General features: G+C 46.4%; 1 protein-coding gene across 4 annotated transcripts in view; it reads right to left on the reverse strand.

Annotated features, from left to right (window-relative positions):
• Window positions 1-8,191: 8,191 nt before the first annotated feature.
• FOXO3 (forkhead box O3) overlaps window positions 8,192-17,191 on the reverse strand; it is a 96,699-nt gene continuing 87,699 nt past the window's right edge. For 2 of the 4 annotated variants that reach the window (XM_054195746.1, XM_054195744.1), the window contains one exon: window positions 12,303-12,442. Coding sequence is in view for 1 of the 4 variants with exons in the window: in XM_054195750.1 (XP_054051725.1) it covers window positions 12,146-12,442 (297 nt within the window). In the remaining 3 variants the exon portion in view is untranslated. Of the gene's footprint in view, window positions 12,443-17,191 lie in introns of all 4 variants that reach the window. The other 2 variants (XM_054195750.1, XM_054195743.1) reach the window with 2 other exon arrangements.

Raw genomic sequence — 17,191 nt, forward strand, 5'->3', positions numbered from 1 at the left:
CTGGTGGCACACGGTGGCACTCCTCCTTCTGCATGAGGGCCTTGCTTAGGGTGTGGGGCACATGTCCTGCAGCTGCTGGGCTGGCTGACACACACCAGCACTCAAGAGGCTGCTGACAACTTTCGGGTTCCGGGGCCTTCCTGGCTGTGGGCACCCAGCCAAGGCTGGGTAGGGCAGGCAGCCTGTGGACCGGGGGACACGTGTGGCACAAGATTAGTCTCAGAGGAGGAGGATGGGACGGGTGGGAGGGGAGATAGCGTGCAGGTCCTGCTTTGGAAACGCGCGTGCAAGAGCTGATAGTTGCTGAAGTGTCTGGCGGAGAACTGGTTTCTACCTCCAAATTCCTCTTCTATGGCCACCACCCGCGGTTCTGCCTGGAGGAGGAGGAACAGGCCGAAAATTGACACTTGGACAAAGAGCCTGTGGGATACAGCAGAGAAATCCCCAGAGGAAAGGGACTTTTAGCTGATCACCATTTCCCAAGAGAATAGTCTGTGTCCTGTAATGCCCTACCAAATAGGGCAGAGGGGATGCCACTGAAGATACTGATTTTAACTGGGGGAAGTTATTGACGTCCCCTACTCAGCTCACACTTTCAACCATACCTACAGTTTTACTATATCTTCATACATTAATTTTGTGGGAAGAAGCCAAGCGGGTGTAATACTTGCACCATGAAGTGTTCTCTGAGCAAGGCTCTGAGCAAGGTGTGCCCAGGGTGCGTGGCATTACAGGCCACCCTTTGTGGATGACTGTCCCATGTGCAGGGTACAAGGGTCCTCAGGCTTTGCTTCAGGTACCATTATTGGCTATTGCAGCAGCACAGACCCATGTTTGGATACAAAAAATTTGGGAGTAAACTGCTTAAACACAAACAAGGTACTTCAGCAGTTTTTGGTGTAATTAAGATTTCAGATAAGAGCGGACAGAAGAATGAAATTCAGCTCTATCCATTTCCGAATACATCTCCTTTGTTCAGACCCTTATCATTATTATTCCAGGTACCAAATTCAACCACCTGTAATTTTGTAGTATAGCTTCGTCCTGAGACTCTTGGCACACAGGTGATGTCTGAGACAAGGGTAGACAGAAAAGAAACGTGTGTGGGCTCTGTATGTGTATAGAGATATGTTAGACAAGGCACCTTTAGATGGGTCTTTCCTCAACCATGAGCTCATCCAATCTGCCCGTATGATAAATTTGACCTTTAAGTTAGTCTTGAAATGCTGAACATGCATCTACAGAGGACTGTCAATTACAGTGGAAAAGAAGCAGATAAGCTTTTTGTTAACTTATGGATGAGGTGATCAGCATAAAGTGTTCAAATTCCGTTAACCTTCAAGAGGAAAAGTTAGCAGATTCTTGACTCACTGAAATAGAGAGAATCAGAGTTTTTCAATTTCATTTTGCAGATTATGGCCCAGGGAAGTATTACAGGTGACAAGTGCCAGCACTGCCGGAGGGCAGGCACCACGGCCGACTTTGTAGATGGTTGTTCCAGGCTGCATCTAGGCTCTACAACGCTACTTCACAATATCCATTTCTCACAGAAAGACTCAGCACAGCATGAGCAAAGAGAGACGCTTTTAAAAAGAGCAAGGCATTCATTTTTTTTCCCATTCCTTTGGCTGTAGCGGTTTTCTCTGAAGTGGTGCGTTTGTGTGCCTTTGAGCAGCCATACCTGGTAAGAGTTCCACAAACCATTTCTACTTACTCTCAGCTCCACATCTCCTGACCTTAGCAGACCTTTGAATACAGCCACCGGTTCACATTGGCTGCAAACTTGCTGCTCTGCGGGACGCAATGTGCAGGGTTCAGCTGACGTTAGGAAAAGGCGGCTGACACAGCTAGACCAGCAAACTCTGTCTTCAGACTCAAGACGGAGCTTGAAGCAGCAAAAAAAAAAACAGTGCTTCTTGCCAGCATGGCTGGAATGGAGTGAGTTGTACCGGCAACGAGCTCTTAACTGTGTCACCTGGGCTTCTTGCTTCTATAAAAACACCATTAAAAATAATCATATCCACAACTGACTTTACTGACCCCACATTTTAATACCTGGCCTTAGAAAAACAGACAATGTGAAAAAGTCAGAGAATGAAAAAGAGAAAGAAAAAGAAAAAGAGAGAAAAAGAAAAAGAAAAAGAAAAAGAAAAAGAAAAAGAAAAAGAAAAAGAAAAAGAAAAAGAAAAAGAAAAAGAAAAAGAAAGAGAAAAAGAAAGAGAAAAAGAAAAAGAGAAAGAAAGAGAAAAAGAGAAAGAAAGAGAAAAAGAGAAAGAAAAAGAAAAAGAAAGAGAAAAAGAGAAAGAAAAAGAAAAAGAAAGAAAGAGAAGAAAGAAAAAGAAGAAGAAAAAGAAAAGGAAGAAGAGAAAGAAAAAGAAAAAGAAAAAGAAAAAAAAAGAAAAAGAAAAAGAAAAAGAAAAAAGACTTCTTGTAAAAGAAAGGCTCATGGGGGTCAAAAGTTAGTAAGACCATTGCTGACAGCACTGGGAACCGCTGGTGACCTCAGTGGATTGAAGAATGACTGAAGAGCATGAAGGAGTGGTTCAGGTGCCCCCATGGGAATGTATGGCTTAAAGGGTAGCATTTGATTAGGCTCTTTTCACGTGCCGCCTTATTTGCCGTTCCTGTACCCTCACAGCTCTTGCAGTTTTCTCTGTGCACACACAGAGAAGCCGGCTCGGGTGCATGGCCCATGAGATAGGTAAGGTGGGAGCTGGCCCCTGCGTTTTTGAGGGACAGTCAAACCGAGGGAGTCTCCCGCTAGCAGCAACATCACGTCATCGTCGCTAAGGCCCTTTCTCAACAAGAGAACACAGCTTCAGCGATGTGAGGTGAAGAGATTGTGGAAAAGCAAAGATATTCAGGCAGAAGTTTTAAGAGGCTGGAAATATAGCAACAGAGTCTCAGCCAAGTCCCCCAAAAGCCAGCAATTCAGGGCACTTTCTGCAGACGACTTGTCACCTTGATGTCCTCTAGTGAAAAACAGAGTGAAATGGGCTCACCCTGAAGTGCCAGTTACAGAGGAGACAGAGAAAAGGAAGCGAGGCTTTGTATTTGTGTTACTGCAGGGTAAGTTCCCACATAACTGCTCCTACTCTGGGGTAAGATAATTAGCGCTGACCCTTTGCTGACAACAAGGTAGCCCACCTTACCCGGGCTGCAGAGCAAACACAACTCAACTGCAAAGTGAAGACCCACCCTGTACATCCGCATCTGACCTTTCCCTGTGATACCTTCTCCTCCTAGCTGTAGTCCTAGAGGCAGAAGCTTCGGAGCAGACACCTGAAGGTAGCTGCCTTCCCCAGGAAGAGACTTTGATATCTCCTAGCTCTGAAAGCCACTATAATTTTGTAACCGCTCAGGCACAGTAGAGTTTTGACTTAAATTGTGGCTTTTCCATAGGAGCCCGCTAGGCTGAGTGGCAGTGCATAGCAAAAATGTCTGTATAAATGAGGCAGTCTCGCCATAAATTTTGCTTAACAGATGCACGCTGAGGTTGATAACGCAGTTTGATATCGCAAGTATGACTCTCAAGAGAAGTGTGAATGACAATGGGTTTCATTTAATGAGTAAAAGGACTAAGGTTTTTTTTTTTATTTTATGTCTGTTACAAATTGCTTTCTAAGCACTGACTTTTCTCCCGGACATTCATCCATGAACTAGTTAATGGTGTACAAGCCTGGATAGCCTTAAGTAAAAGGAGCCTATAGAGATTTAAAATAAAGTGCTGATGAAGTATGAATTTTCTACTGAAACAACAAACGCGACATGAGAGGCTGCCCAGACACCATGCCCATCATTCACAGATGGAAAGGCTGGATCTCACCCTCCTGGAGGGGAAGGTGTCAGGAGCAGCATCCTCTGCCGCTCCCCAGGAAGCACCTCCGAGGTGGTCATATCAATGCACAGCTTTCCTCCGTCTTTTTGCTTTGGAGATCAGAGTACAACTGCATTTCTTAATTAGCACTTTCTAACTGATGCTGCCCTTTTCCAAGGTGGTTACAAACAGTAGAAGGGGTCAGTACTGGGTCCAGTCCTCTTCAATATATTCATCAATGATCTGGACGAGGGGATAGAGTGCACCCTCAGCAAGTTCGCTGATGACACAAAGCTGGGGGGGGTGGCTGACACACCAGAAGGCTGTGCCGCCGTACAGAGAGACCTGGACAGGCCGGAGAGTTGGGCAAAGAGGAACCTTATGAAATTCAACAAGGGCAAGTGTAGGGTGCTGCACCTGGGGAGGAATAACCCCATGCACCAGTACAGGTTGGGGGCTGACCTGCTGGAGAGCAGCTCAGCTGAAAGAGATCTGGGAGTCCTGGTGGACAACAGGGTGACCATGAGCCAGCAATGTGCCCTCGTGGCCAAGAAGGCCAATGGCATCCTGGGGTGCATCAAGAAGAGTGTGGCCAGCAGGTTGAGGGAGGTCATCCTCCCCCTCTACTCTGCCTTGGTGAGGCCGCACCTGGAGTACTGTGTCCAGTTCTGGGCTCCCCGGTTCAAGAAGGACAGGGAACTGCTGGAGAAGGTGCAGCAAAGGGCTACAAAGATGATTAGAGGACTGGAACACCTCTCTTATGGAGAAAGGCTGAGGGATTCGGGTCTCTTCAGTCTGGAAAAAAGATGGCTGAGGGGGGACCTTATCAACACTTATAAATACTTAAAGGGTGGGTGTCAGGAGGATGGGGCCAGGCTCTTTTCAGTGGAGCCCAGCGACAGGACAAGAGGTAACAGGCGCAAACTTGAGCATAGGAAGTTCCACCTAAACATGAGGAGGAACTTCTTTCCTTTGAGGGTGGCAGAGCACTGGCACAGGCTGCCCAGAGAGGTGGTGGAGTCTCCATCTCTGGAGACATTCAAAACCCGCCTGGACTCGTTCCTGTGCAACCTGCGCTGGGTGACCCTGCTCTGGCAGGGGGGTTGGACTAGATGATCTCCAGAGGTCCCTTCCAACCCTATGGTTCTATGATTCTAAGGATCCATGGTCCAATGCAGCAGATGAAGCTTCAGAGAGGTCTCGTGTGACACATGAATACCAGAGCTGCTGGCATCTGCCATGCTTCGCTCCCACTGACGTCCTCCCCATCCTCCTTCCTCGGCACCTCCCTGCACCAGCTGCGGGGGCTTACAGTGGCCCCCAGGGCATGAAACAGAGCTGAAGCCTGAACTCCATGTGGTGGCACATGCCACCGGTGCTGGCGGCGGCCTCGATGCTCATCAGGGCGTGCACAGCAGGGTGGCATGCACAGCCATTGGCACCGCCAATCCCCGGGGAACGGCGGCACTTGGGAATTGCCTTGTGCTTTGAATTTCAGCAAAACCAAAGTTTTAAGGTACCACGTAAAAAAGACTGAAAATTGTGTGTGTGCGTAATCCTGATCAGGATCATATTTGTCTTGGAAGTTGGAAAGATTTTCATGAGACGTCATATATTTTTACTGTTTTCCCCCATTTCACCACATGTCCTTCACAGGATACAGATACCTCTAAACCTGCCTGGCAAAATGCAACATTAAAAGAATGTTACAACAGTTACCTTCATTTAGGCCAATTGTTCCTACTGAATCGAGACATTTTATCTCATTTTCTAGATTAAATCGGTTTCTTGGTATGTCATCAAAGCATCAAACAATAAAAGCAGGAGACACTTTGTTCTAATAAGTAAATGTTGTGGCACATGCAAAGCTACTGGTGTCATTAGTATGAAAAGAAAATCCAAGTGCAAAAATAAAAAAAATCCAAAATGGAGTTTCTGAATTTTGTCAGACAGTTCCAAGGTTTTGTAAAGATTTAAATAGCAGTTAAAAAAAAAAAAGCAAGCTTTTTTTTTTTTCCTAATGGAATTTTCTATGTTTTGTGTTTACATGATAAAAGTATTTTCATTTTAAAAAAATTCCACAGGCAGAGCCAGTGGGAAAAAAGCTCTGTGGGCTGGGTCGGGCAAACAGAGAAGCGATGAGACACTGCAGAAGTTGCTGGCAGCGGGATGAATCTGTGCGCCAGCGAGAGCCGTATCTACTCCATCTGGCTTGGGCTTCACTTCACCCAAGAAGTCCTCCTTTTGAACGGGGAGATACCAGTCAGGATGACTCCACCAGAAAAAGAGGTAGCCTCCCAGGTTTGCTTATCTCAATCTTCTTGAAAGCAGCAACCCTAACTTCCTTGGCAGCGGTAGCCAAACAAGAGCTGTAAAATACTGTTTTCCCTGGTCTGGTTGAACTCGCAACTCAGCATATGTGGCGGGGAGCTCCCGAAATAGCTCTCGGTTGCCTCACCAGTCTCGGCAGCAGCAGCTCGAAAAGCCTTTTGTCTTCTGGGACAACTCGGAGAAGTTTAAAATGTTTGGAACTTATTTTGAAAGTACTCTGAAAGATAAGAACGATCTATTCCAAGGCCGGGTGAACTGAAGGTCACAGCTACAGGCGTTGCACAACACAACCCAGTAGGTTCAGCACAAAACTCGCCCAGGGTTTGATCAGCTCAACGTCGCTGCCGCTGCCCCTGCCAAAATGCCGGTCAAAGCCGAGGTTCTTCCACCTGACACCTCACCGGGACAAACGCTCCCATCATTTGTCCTAAATACCAGTGGGGCGATGCCAACGAGGTGGAGGACATGGGTCTGGCTCCCTGCCAGAGCACTGTTGGAGGAGCCTTCAGAAAAATCAAGCAAACCAGCTCCATTTCTGAGGAGAAGCTGGAATTGCTGCAGGACGAGCGCGCTCTCACTCTGGGAAGGCGAACGCACACTTCATCCTGGCCAAAAGCTATTTTCTGGCGGGATCTTGCAATATTTCAGGCTATCTCTAGTTAGGACAAAGCCTGAATAGCTCTTGCTGTGCTAAACAAGGGATATCCCCAAGCTGCTCTTCATACTGCAGTACTTCAGCTCCCGTGGGCTTTGCACGGACAACACGGCCCTTGTCCCCGCAGAGTCATGGGAAACCCCTCCCTGCTGTGCAAAAAGGCTCCTCTTCCTCAAAAATTATCATTTACTCTTGCAAAATTACTTCGAAAACCCATATACATCTGTGGCTCCCCGTCAGTTTTTTGTCGACATGGCTCATGTTTCTGAGCACGCTCTCCTGTGCCTTGGCCAGAGCCCTCGGTATAACTTTCCGCAGAGTCAGGCTGCTGGTTTTCTTATCCCAAATCCCAAACGGGTGGTTTCAAGTACTCCAGGCATTTTTCAAAGACAGTTTGAAACCCAGCCAAGCCCACAGTGGGGGAGTGTAACTCTTCTTGCAGTTGGGCTGCTTGTCTCTCAGGACGGGCTAGCTGGGCTGCAGCTGCCGGGTGACGCCGCCATCCCAAGGGACAACCTCCCACTCCCCCATCAAGTGAACTTTGTGATTTTTAGAAGCAGTAAATCATAGAATCACAGAATGGTTTGGGTTGGAAGGGACCTTAAAGATCATGTAGTTCCAACCACTCTGCCATGGGCAGGGACGCCTCCCACTAGACCAGGCTGCTCAAAGCCCCATCCAGCCTGGCCTTGAACACTTCCAGGGATGGGGCATCCACAGCTTCTCTGGGCAACTGTTCCAGTGCCTCACCACGCTCATAGTAAAGAATTTTTTCCTGACATTTAATATAAATCTCCCCTCTCTCAGTTTAAAACTGTTACCCCTTGTCCTATCACTGCACTCCCTGATAGAGAGTCCCTTCACACCTTTTGTGTAGGCCCCCTTCAGGTACTGGAAGGCCGCTATAAGGTCTTCCTAGAGCCTTCTCTTCTCCAAGCAGAACAACCTCAACTCGCTCAGCCTGTACTCATAGGAGAGGTGCTCCAGCCCTCTGATCATCTTTGTGGCCCTCCTCTGGACCCATTCCAACAGTTTCATGTCCTTCTTATGCTGGGGCCCCCAGAGCTGGATGCAGTACTCCAGGTGGGGTCTCATGAGAGCAGAGTAGAGGCGCAGAATCACCTCCCTTGACCTGCTGGCCACGCTTCTTTCCATCCTGCTGGGAGTTATTTGACCACCAAAACTACGTTGACTTGGCTGAAGGGTTGCAGTGCAGAGTCCCACGTAAATATGCATTGAGAGACTCCAGAGGACGCAGGACAAGGCCCCCTCCCCAGCCCCACACCCCCCACCAGCTGGTTTCACCCACTGCTCGGAAGTCACCCCTTCTCCAGGTCCTGCGTATAGATGTCTGTCCGCTACACAATAAACCAGAGCAAAGGCAAATGTGCAATGTAGAGATCCATTATGCTTTATTTACATGCGTCACCATCTCTTTTACAAACTAGATTACAATTTAAAATGGAATACACAAGGCAATATCTACTAACACCAAGTGGAGTAAGCACTGCGTCTCTACTTCCTTTGGAAAGGGGCAGGTTTTGCTCCAAAACAAACTTCCTTCCAACCTCTGTGTAGTAAGGTAGTATATTCCTCCAGGGCAGCATCTTTTTTCTTTTTTTTTTAATATAAAATCCTCAGTAAGACTGCAACATGAGAGTGTCTGCTTTCAAATGAAAGTACAAGATAGCCCAAATGAAAAGTATAAACTGTTCAGCTCTTCGGTATGTAAAGACGGCCATGCGCGATAAGGCTGTGGATTTAATATTCTTCCAATTTACATGGCTTGAAACAAAAACAGATAAAACAGTTTTACAGATACTGTATACATATTTTTTCCAATCATGCAACTTTTTTTAAAAAAAAGTTAAACATGTGAAGCCAAATGTACAATCCATTTTTTCCAACCCATAGTAACGAAATGTATCTGGTCCCCCTTCGCATCTGTTGGCAATTCCTAAGGTATACCGTGTACTAGAAACACTTACAGGACACCGATTGCCAAGCAATGACATCATTTTAGAGAAATACATGACCTAAAAGGTTAACTTTTTGAAGCGGTGGCACAAACATTTCTGGAGTTAAGCAGTGGTCAACTATCCAATGATTCTCAAGAGAAAATTTTTTTACAAAATCATTAAATCAAGCCCCAAACCTGTGACTAGGAACTGCATGAATGTCACCTTTTTAGATCTTTTGTTTAGACCAAGTGTTTAAAAGATAACTACATAATTCTTCCGGACCTTTATCTGTTTTACACAGTTTCAGAAGAAAAATGTCTAGGCATAAACATGTTCAAAGAGTTAACGGCCATATTTTCCAAAGGTAGGTTCCCAAAATCAGCCTGTATTTTGACACCTAAGTAAGTGACCCTTTGAATTCAGGGAGATTTATTTAGCACTTCTGGAGAGGAGCGTGTTTGCTGGGCACCTTGGCAGGCGTAGAGGGTGCTGACCTTCTCCTGGGACTGAGGGAACCTGGCACCTCTCCCTCCTTCGAGAAGCGGCGAGGGCAGAACAGCTCGCTCCGTGCCACCATGCTGGAGTCCCCCACGTTCGCTGCCTGACACCAGGCACTTCCGTTTGAAAATTTTGGCCCCAAAAATGAGCAAGAGAAACCAAATCAAAATGAAGAGGCTGGCCCAGTCCACCCCTCTTCCGCAAGTGTTGGGATGTTCTCCAAAGCAAGGCGCCCGAGGTGTCCCAGCCACACCAATGGAAATATTTTCCTTAACATTGGTGGGAGGCAGGTTAAGCCTTTCAGCTGCTAATGCTTTTAATTTTTTTATTCTTGTTTTAAAAGAACTTCTCTGCCATTGACAGGCTGTCTCCAAATCAGAAGTGTTTTTTCTCCATTTTATGAACAGAGGGGACCATAGTTTTCTCTCTCATTTCTGCCAGGGGGAGCTAGCTCCGTTGGACTCCGGGGGGCTAGGCTGCCGTAGCAGACCACAAGTTGCCCCCATTTGGTTAAAGCTAACGGGCCTTCTCTTGCCTTTGACAAGAACTGCATCCCTACCAAGAAAAAAAAAATAAAATGATGGATTTTGGTCACCTTGGCCATACCATCAAGTCAGGCCTTACTGGTTGCTGTCAGTGGCCTGGTTAGTGGTCTTTGGGCAGGTACCTCGGGTCTCACTGGAGGCTCACTTGTTCAGGGAACAAATTCTGTGCCCTGGCACAGGGAGCCACTGAGTGAGCTCTGCCGGTGGCCAAAACCAAGGGGCAGGGGCACAAGCCCAGCCATAGGATGGCAACCATGGAGGAACCTCGGGGAAAAGAGCACCTGAGGGATGTCCTTCAGCGTACACTCGCATTTCGGGGTGTACCGGGAAGCTGAGAGCTAATGCTACGCACTCAGGGGAGGCTGGTGATAAAGTGCTCGACCAACCTTAGTAAAAGGTGCCTGCAACTGGACTCCAATAAGCAAAGCGACCTCTAGCCCAGGTGACCACTGTGCTACTTGAACGTCCTGGGTAGCTGGCTGCTGACAGAGAGGGGCAATGAGCATCAGTTAACTCCAATAAATGTAATAAACTGGTCCCCACGCTGTCAAATGGACCACCTCAGTGTAAAAAGAAAAGAGAAGTTTTTTTAAAAGGCAAATGATAAACCCTTGGCTGCTTGGAAGAGTTGATATGCTACAGGGCTACGATAACCACAACGGCACGGAGGCTACACAGTCATAACTGCGGGGAGAAACCAAGAGGTGCATCTTTACGAGAGAACAGCGTGGGGGTTACGATACAAAAACCAAAACTTCCATCACACTAGGAGCTGTTGTTTCACTAACATCACCTCGGGGACCTGGAAAGTAATGAGCGAGGAAGGGCCCACGAATGCGTGCGTGCGTGCGTGTGTGTGTGTGTGTTTGTGTGTGCAAGACTGTGCGTGTGCGGTGGCAGTGGCGAGAGGGAGTCACTCCACATTGCATGGGACACGGGTCGGTGGGAACTCATGCACTGAGACTTCGGGTTAAAATGCTAGTTTGGGGTTGTTTTTTTTCCTAACATCCATGCATAATGATCCATTTCTGTACATAATAAAATATATTTATATATTTATATGCATAATGCTTTTATGCAAAGAAAAAAAAATTCATATATCGCTTTGGAGAATTATGTATACACTGTCCTATTCAGAACCTCTTCATACCGAGTTCCTATGTACCATTGGTGTTTTCCCCTCTTTTTTTGTATCCCTCCCCCCCCAAAGATACTAATAAAAAGTAATCAAACTTTCCAGATTATAGAGAGGATCTATACAGCACCATACCTTTTATTCATTATTATTATTAATTATTATTCATTTTACAAAAGAAAATCTTAGAAGCAAAATATATAAAACTGCCTTGTCTTTCAGTGTCATTTATCCTGTTACAATCTATACCCATATGAAAAGCCATTTGTATGATACTGTCACCTTGCCATTCCCTCTCCTGCTTCTTCTGCCACAACAGATTATACATAATGAGAAGGAAAAAAATAATCAAGGATATGTCCAAAACAAAACAAAAAAAACAACAAGGAAGGATCACTGATGCAGTAACACACCCTGCAATGACCTGTGCCTCAGCTCCCGGCGTTGCCACTGCAAGTCACCTGCCGATGCCCAGCCTCTACACTTAGCTTTTCTGCGAAGTGGCGTTATTTCCCTTAATTTTCGCTTTTTCAAACACAGCTTTACAGGTGGCTATGTTCCACTTGTCTGCCAGCTCAGCTTTTTACCTCCTTACTAGCCTGCTGTGGCAGTAGGGGGCTAACAGAAGGCAGGAGGGGGGAGCCCGCTCTGGCGGGTGGCAAAAGGGGCTCCTGCCTCAGCACCCGTGGGGGCCACGGCACCCGCCATCAGTCCATCCTCACGAGCCAAGTGGCAAACTCGCCAGTTTCCCTCGGCTTGCAATCAACCCTGGTCTGACGCTTATGGAAAACAGGGGTGTACCATTCAATTTAAGGGAAGGATAAGAAAGAAACAAACAAACCAACCCAACAAACAAACCAACCCAACAAACAAACAGACCACACTCATCACCTCTCTCTGGAATTCAGACGGTTGATTGGTAAAACAAACGCTGTATATTCAGAAAACCCTGACGTCTGAGCAGTGTTGGGTTACGATCATCTCCTTGCGCGGGCACGGTACTTTAGATTCCCCAGGGAGAGAAAGCAAATACGGTCAAAAATCTAAGGAAATCAAACTGGAGGTTGTAGGGGGGAGGGTGGGCAGATGGGAAAAACCTCCAAAAAGAAAAGCCAACTTAAAAACATCCCATAAACCATTAATATATTGAAACACCACATACTCATTGACAAGTAACTACTGTAAAGGCTACACAGTGTGTTCTCAACAGGATGGTGCTGAACATTGTCTCCACAGCAGGTGCTTGGCCATCCCAGAAAAGGAAGATTTTGCATACTTCAGAATGAGTTCAATTCCCAAAAAAAAGAGAAGGAAAAAAAAAAAAGAAAAAAATAAAAAGAGGATCTTCACTCCGGTAAGGGGCCTATTAACAGTCTGCTTCGTTAGGAAAATAATGCAGGGTTCACAAAGGTCGTAAGCTGTAAACAGTATCACTGTCCACTTGCTGACAGCAGATTTGGCAAAGGGTTCTCTTTCTACATCTCGTGTCAGTTTGAGGGCCTGGAGAGGAAGAAGAAAAAGAAGAAAAGACAGTGAGACTGCTGCATGTAGGAAGAAAACACAACAAAAAAAGGCAACCGAGCAAACCTCCAAACCCAACAACAGCTTACACTGACAATCAATTTTGATTTGTTTGCACCCAGAAGCTTCAAACTTATAGCAAGGAATAAGCCGTGCTGTGGCCCTGCCTGAAGATGCTTCTCCCTTGCCATGGTTTGAGCGTGCTTCCTTGCTGGCTTAGCTGCTCCCAAGCAGGAAAGAAAAACCCTCTTTCCAAAAAAAAAACAATGGCCAAGTCTGATTTACAGAAATCCAGTGCATCATCTATTTGCTAAGCGTATTTCCAGGTAAAGCATGGAAGGATCCTCCATCTTCTCTCCATTTTTCTTGATCACCCTTTCTCAGCATCACCAAAAGGCTGGACAAATCTTCCATCAGTGTTTGACATTGACCAGTGCCCTTGAAGGACAGCCAAAGGAGGCTGCTCAAGAGAAGCAGGGAAGAGCTTTTGCTTCGGACTTTGGAGTTCTCTGTTTTCCTGCTCATGCAACACACCGTCAACAGAGTCCACTCGACTTTAAAAATGGGGTTAGGGTCCAGCTTATTCTATAGCCACGAAACTTCTCTGCAGAGGGAAAAACACTGGGAAGACACCTTGGATGCAGCATGAAGATGACTACGAAGGGACATGGCAAGTAGGTAAACACTGAAAACAGATGAACATTTCAACCAAGGGGGCCAAGGGGACAGGTTTTTAAAGTTACTCAGTGGCTTAAAAACACAGGCAGGCACCAAGTAAAGTTTTGGAAAAGTATACACATTTAAATATTCCCATGAAATCCTTTCAGAAGGCCTACTCAGTAGCCATCCACGTTGCTGGGCATTTAACTTCTGGCTATGAAATGGCTTCTGAAACCAGGGCCTAGTCCCCCATACCACTTAGAACCTGTTAAGGATTTTCCACAGGATGACTCATTGGTGACTTCTTTATATAGTGCAAGAACAAGGGGACACTTGTTGAAACCAAAAAGCCATTTGAGTTGATTACAGGAATGTCTTTGCCATCGAAAGATCCTGGTATCAGTCACCCTCATGAAAAATGATGGACTTAAGAGGGACTGCTGGATTAATCTGGACCCGCATCTCCTGCAAGGGGGATCACTCAACGGCTGTCAGGAGATGACTCTCCACCACTACCCCTCTCCTTTCTAAGGTGCCAGGCACTGATCCTATGATAACATTTTATTTAAATGACCTATTCTGATAATGCTAAATGATTGATGGAAATTTAATCATTTTTTGTCTCATGGTTATTAGAGCAACAGCGTGACAGCTGCTCCCTGCACCATTAGGGGAGAACTTCATTCAGCAGAGCTTAGGGAGCAGACAGATTGCGTGTTTTCACCCAAACAAAATTTGGCTTTAGCCTTAATTATGTGGAGGGGCTTGGGGTAGACTGTTTTGTGAATAAAGGGATTTCTGACTGGATCAACATATTGATTTCTTCATTTTCAAAGGGCAAATTAACGCTAGCCGTTCGTTAACGTGACTGCCTGGCAACGATTCCATTTGGTAAGTGTGTCCTGATGCCCGTAACAAGGTCAGCAGAAGACACACAGACAAGCCTGGTAGGCCCCAGTAAAACCTGGCTAGTGGCTCGTATGCAACTCAAAGGACTGCATGCCCTTTTCTCTACTTCTCCCTAAAGCCTCAGCGCCAGGGGGGCTGGGAACAGGTGACTTCCCAAAGCACAACCTCATCTGAAGGCAAGGCTCGGGTCCCGCACGCCACAGCCTGGCAAGCCGGCTCGCTCTCCCGCAGCCACCACTTATGCTGAGCGTGGCCTCAACTTCGGCATGTGTGAGAAGTCTTGCTGACTTTGAACGGAGCTATTAATTAAAAGTCAACGAGTACAGAAACTCCTGAGGAAGTACCAGAGTCGTGTTTAACGTTTAAATTAAAAAATGTATGCTAAACATTATACTATGAAACAAAGTGACAAGAGAAAAAAACTGGAGGACGGATGATGATGAGCATCATTTGCGGAAGTGGCATTGCCGGACATTTTTTCCTGGGGACACCCATCCTTCAGACAGTGCCAACATTTAGGACACAGACACACAGCTGCGGTGAAATTTGCTCATAGCAGAACCAAACCACGCTCCCTTTTCACAGCTCTGTTTACATGGACTCTGCAAATGGATTAAAAACCGAAAAGAAGTAGATCAAAGTCTTAACCTGCCTGCCTTCAAATTACCCCATTAAAGTCTGTAATAGACCCACACACTTTCGCTTTCTGCCTCGCCACAAAACGCCTCTGTTAACCCTGAGCTAGCAGCCTGCTGCTTCACAGCAATGAAAACCGTATCGGGCAGGGAAGCAAGGACTCCAGTTTATCAATGGTCCTCAACCACAATTCCCCAGTGTTCCTCTCTTCCTGCCCCCAAAATCTCCAGCTGCATCCTGAGCCACCACGAGATTTTCTCCCATTCCTGACGGCCACGGGTAAAGTTCATGCTCTGGAGCGTCACCCTGAATTTGCAGAGGCAGATGGGGTTTCTCCTCTGGTGAGCCAGGATGATGCTGTCCTCTAAGGGCAACATGCAGCTCTCCAGGTTAAGTACTCCAGACTCCACTTTATCCTTTTTCCTGGCCTTTACTATTGTGTTCTGTTTTGGGGGTAAGAGCCATAGAAGTACGAGCACAGGGAGTGATGCAAGAAATACATAGAAAAGAGGTGAAGGAGGGATACAAGAAAGGTGAAGTCTAGCAGGGCTGGTGGGCTAGAGCAGTGCTTGCTAACTTGCCACAACAAAGGCATAGAGCCCCCTCTCAGGTGTGGTATGGTTTGCTGTTTCTTAGGCTGGAGTGCCCCAAAAAGGGCACTGCTGGAAAACATCATCTGCCTGTACCTCTTAAGCCACTCCCTGGAAAATTCAGTTCTCCCTTGAAAAGCTCCTCTGCCAAACCTGAAGCCCATTTTCAATCCTCAGGGAGTGGAAAGGAAGGAGGAATTTTAGACTTTCTCCTGAAGTTTCTTAGACTTCCTTTTCTTGAGACTTTCTTCTGAAGAGGGTGAAGGCTTTATTTTGGAGTGCGGTCTTCACAACCGCATTGACACCCGGGCTCTGTCCCACACACATGCACGCACTGAAAGCAGAAGCAATTCCAGGACGGATGTTTTGCCCCCCTGGGTACAGAAGGCTGGAACAAGACACCTCTGCTGGACGTTAGAAGAATCCATAGTATATATCAAGCTATAGCTTATGCAAGTATTATGCATGTGGTTGGTGAAAATAATGACTTTAAAACAGAAACAGAAAAAGTATTAAGTAAGGGGTGAGGATGAACTCCTGCTTTGTCATGTCCCACAGACATTTTGAACCCCAGATGCTAAATCTGTTTATCCTGTTTGGTGGAAGAGTGTAAAACAAAAAGCAAGTGTTTCTGTATTTTATAATTCTTCAGCTTGCAAGCAGTTATGTGGGAAATTAGATGCCCCTCTCTTCTGTCATTTTCCCTGCCCTCCCATCCTCTACCTTGCTACTGACGAGTTACAACTGCTACTCTTGCTTTACTCTGTGGCTGAGCTGTTGGTTGTGATTTCCCTCCAGCAACATTTCCTCACCTCCGTCTCCCATCATTCCACCACTTCACCGGGTGGCCTTCTCCCAAGCCCCACACCAGCTTGGGCACCATCAGATCAGCTCTGAAGGATCATCTGCTGCCTGTTGCCTTCTCCCTTTGATTCCCAACAGTGCCAATTACGCAGCACTGGGAATTTCTTCAGAATAGAAAGGTGACACATCAATGGTCCCCAGAGCACAACACAGATAACATGCAGTGGTGTTAAGTTTATCAGTAAGCTAACATAACAATCAGCACATAGAGTCTTCTGTTAAAAGAAAACCTATGTGCTCCTTTACGTAATTATGGCATGAGAAACTGCACTAGCAACACACAGCTCCTCTGTACGGCAACCTACCAAGGACCTCCTGATTTGCTGAGTGGATCACATCTTGAAAAATACCACCGCTTAGAGGTCTGTAAAACAAGTGTTTTCCCTGGGTACCACTCTGTAACAACTCCCCAGGGACAGGAAACCCCAATAATTACTTTTACTGTCCAGAGACAAACATTTTGAAGGAAACTTGCGTCCTTTAGTGACAGATGTGCATTCATTCTGCTGCCTCTGCCCCTTGATGCGTCATCGACGCCAGCAGTACAGCTTCTCGTCCAAAACAGGGGTAGGCTTAAAAAGCAAGACTTGATTACGTGTGGTTACAAGTTAATATTCTGCCTGAGGTTTCACAGCTCAAGACTGAAGAATACACCGTATTTGTTTAGAAACAAGTAAGGAAGATAACTACTGTGGCCAATCCTTCTATTATGACAAAATTGCAGCATGAGATTTTTTGTTCAAGCAGAATAAAAATGAGGAATCCCGATGCCATGGCAGGTATGCCACAGCGACACCCTAGAGACTTAGCGTTGGCTGCACGAGGAAGGTTCTGTGCTGAGAGCCAACGCTGAGGTCCGGGTGTGAAGCCCAAGGGGAAAAAAACGGCTGGCGACTTAATGCGGTTTCTTTCATGAACTTTCAGGCATGTTGCAACTTCACTTTTTAAGTTCTACTCTTAAAAATAGATTTTTTTCCAGCTCAGAATTGGGGGCAGTGAGTGAGGGAGAAGGGTGGAAAGAGGAAGAACGCCGGCCCAGAACTAAGCCTTATGGGAGCTAAAAAGCTGC

Source organism: Rissa tridactyla, chromosome 3, assembly GCF_028500815.1.
Source record: "Rissa tridactyla isolate bRisTri1 chromosome 3, bRisTri1.patW.cur.20221130, whole genome shotgun sequence".
NCBI classification, from domain to species: Eukaryota; Metazoa; Chordata; class Aves; order Charadriiformes; family Laridae; genus Rissa; species Rissa tridactyla.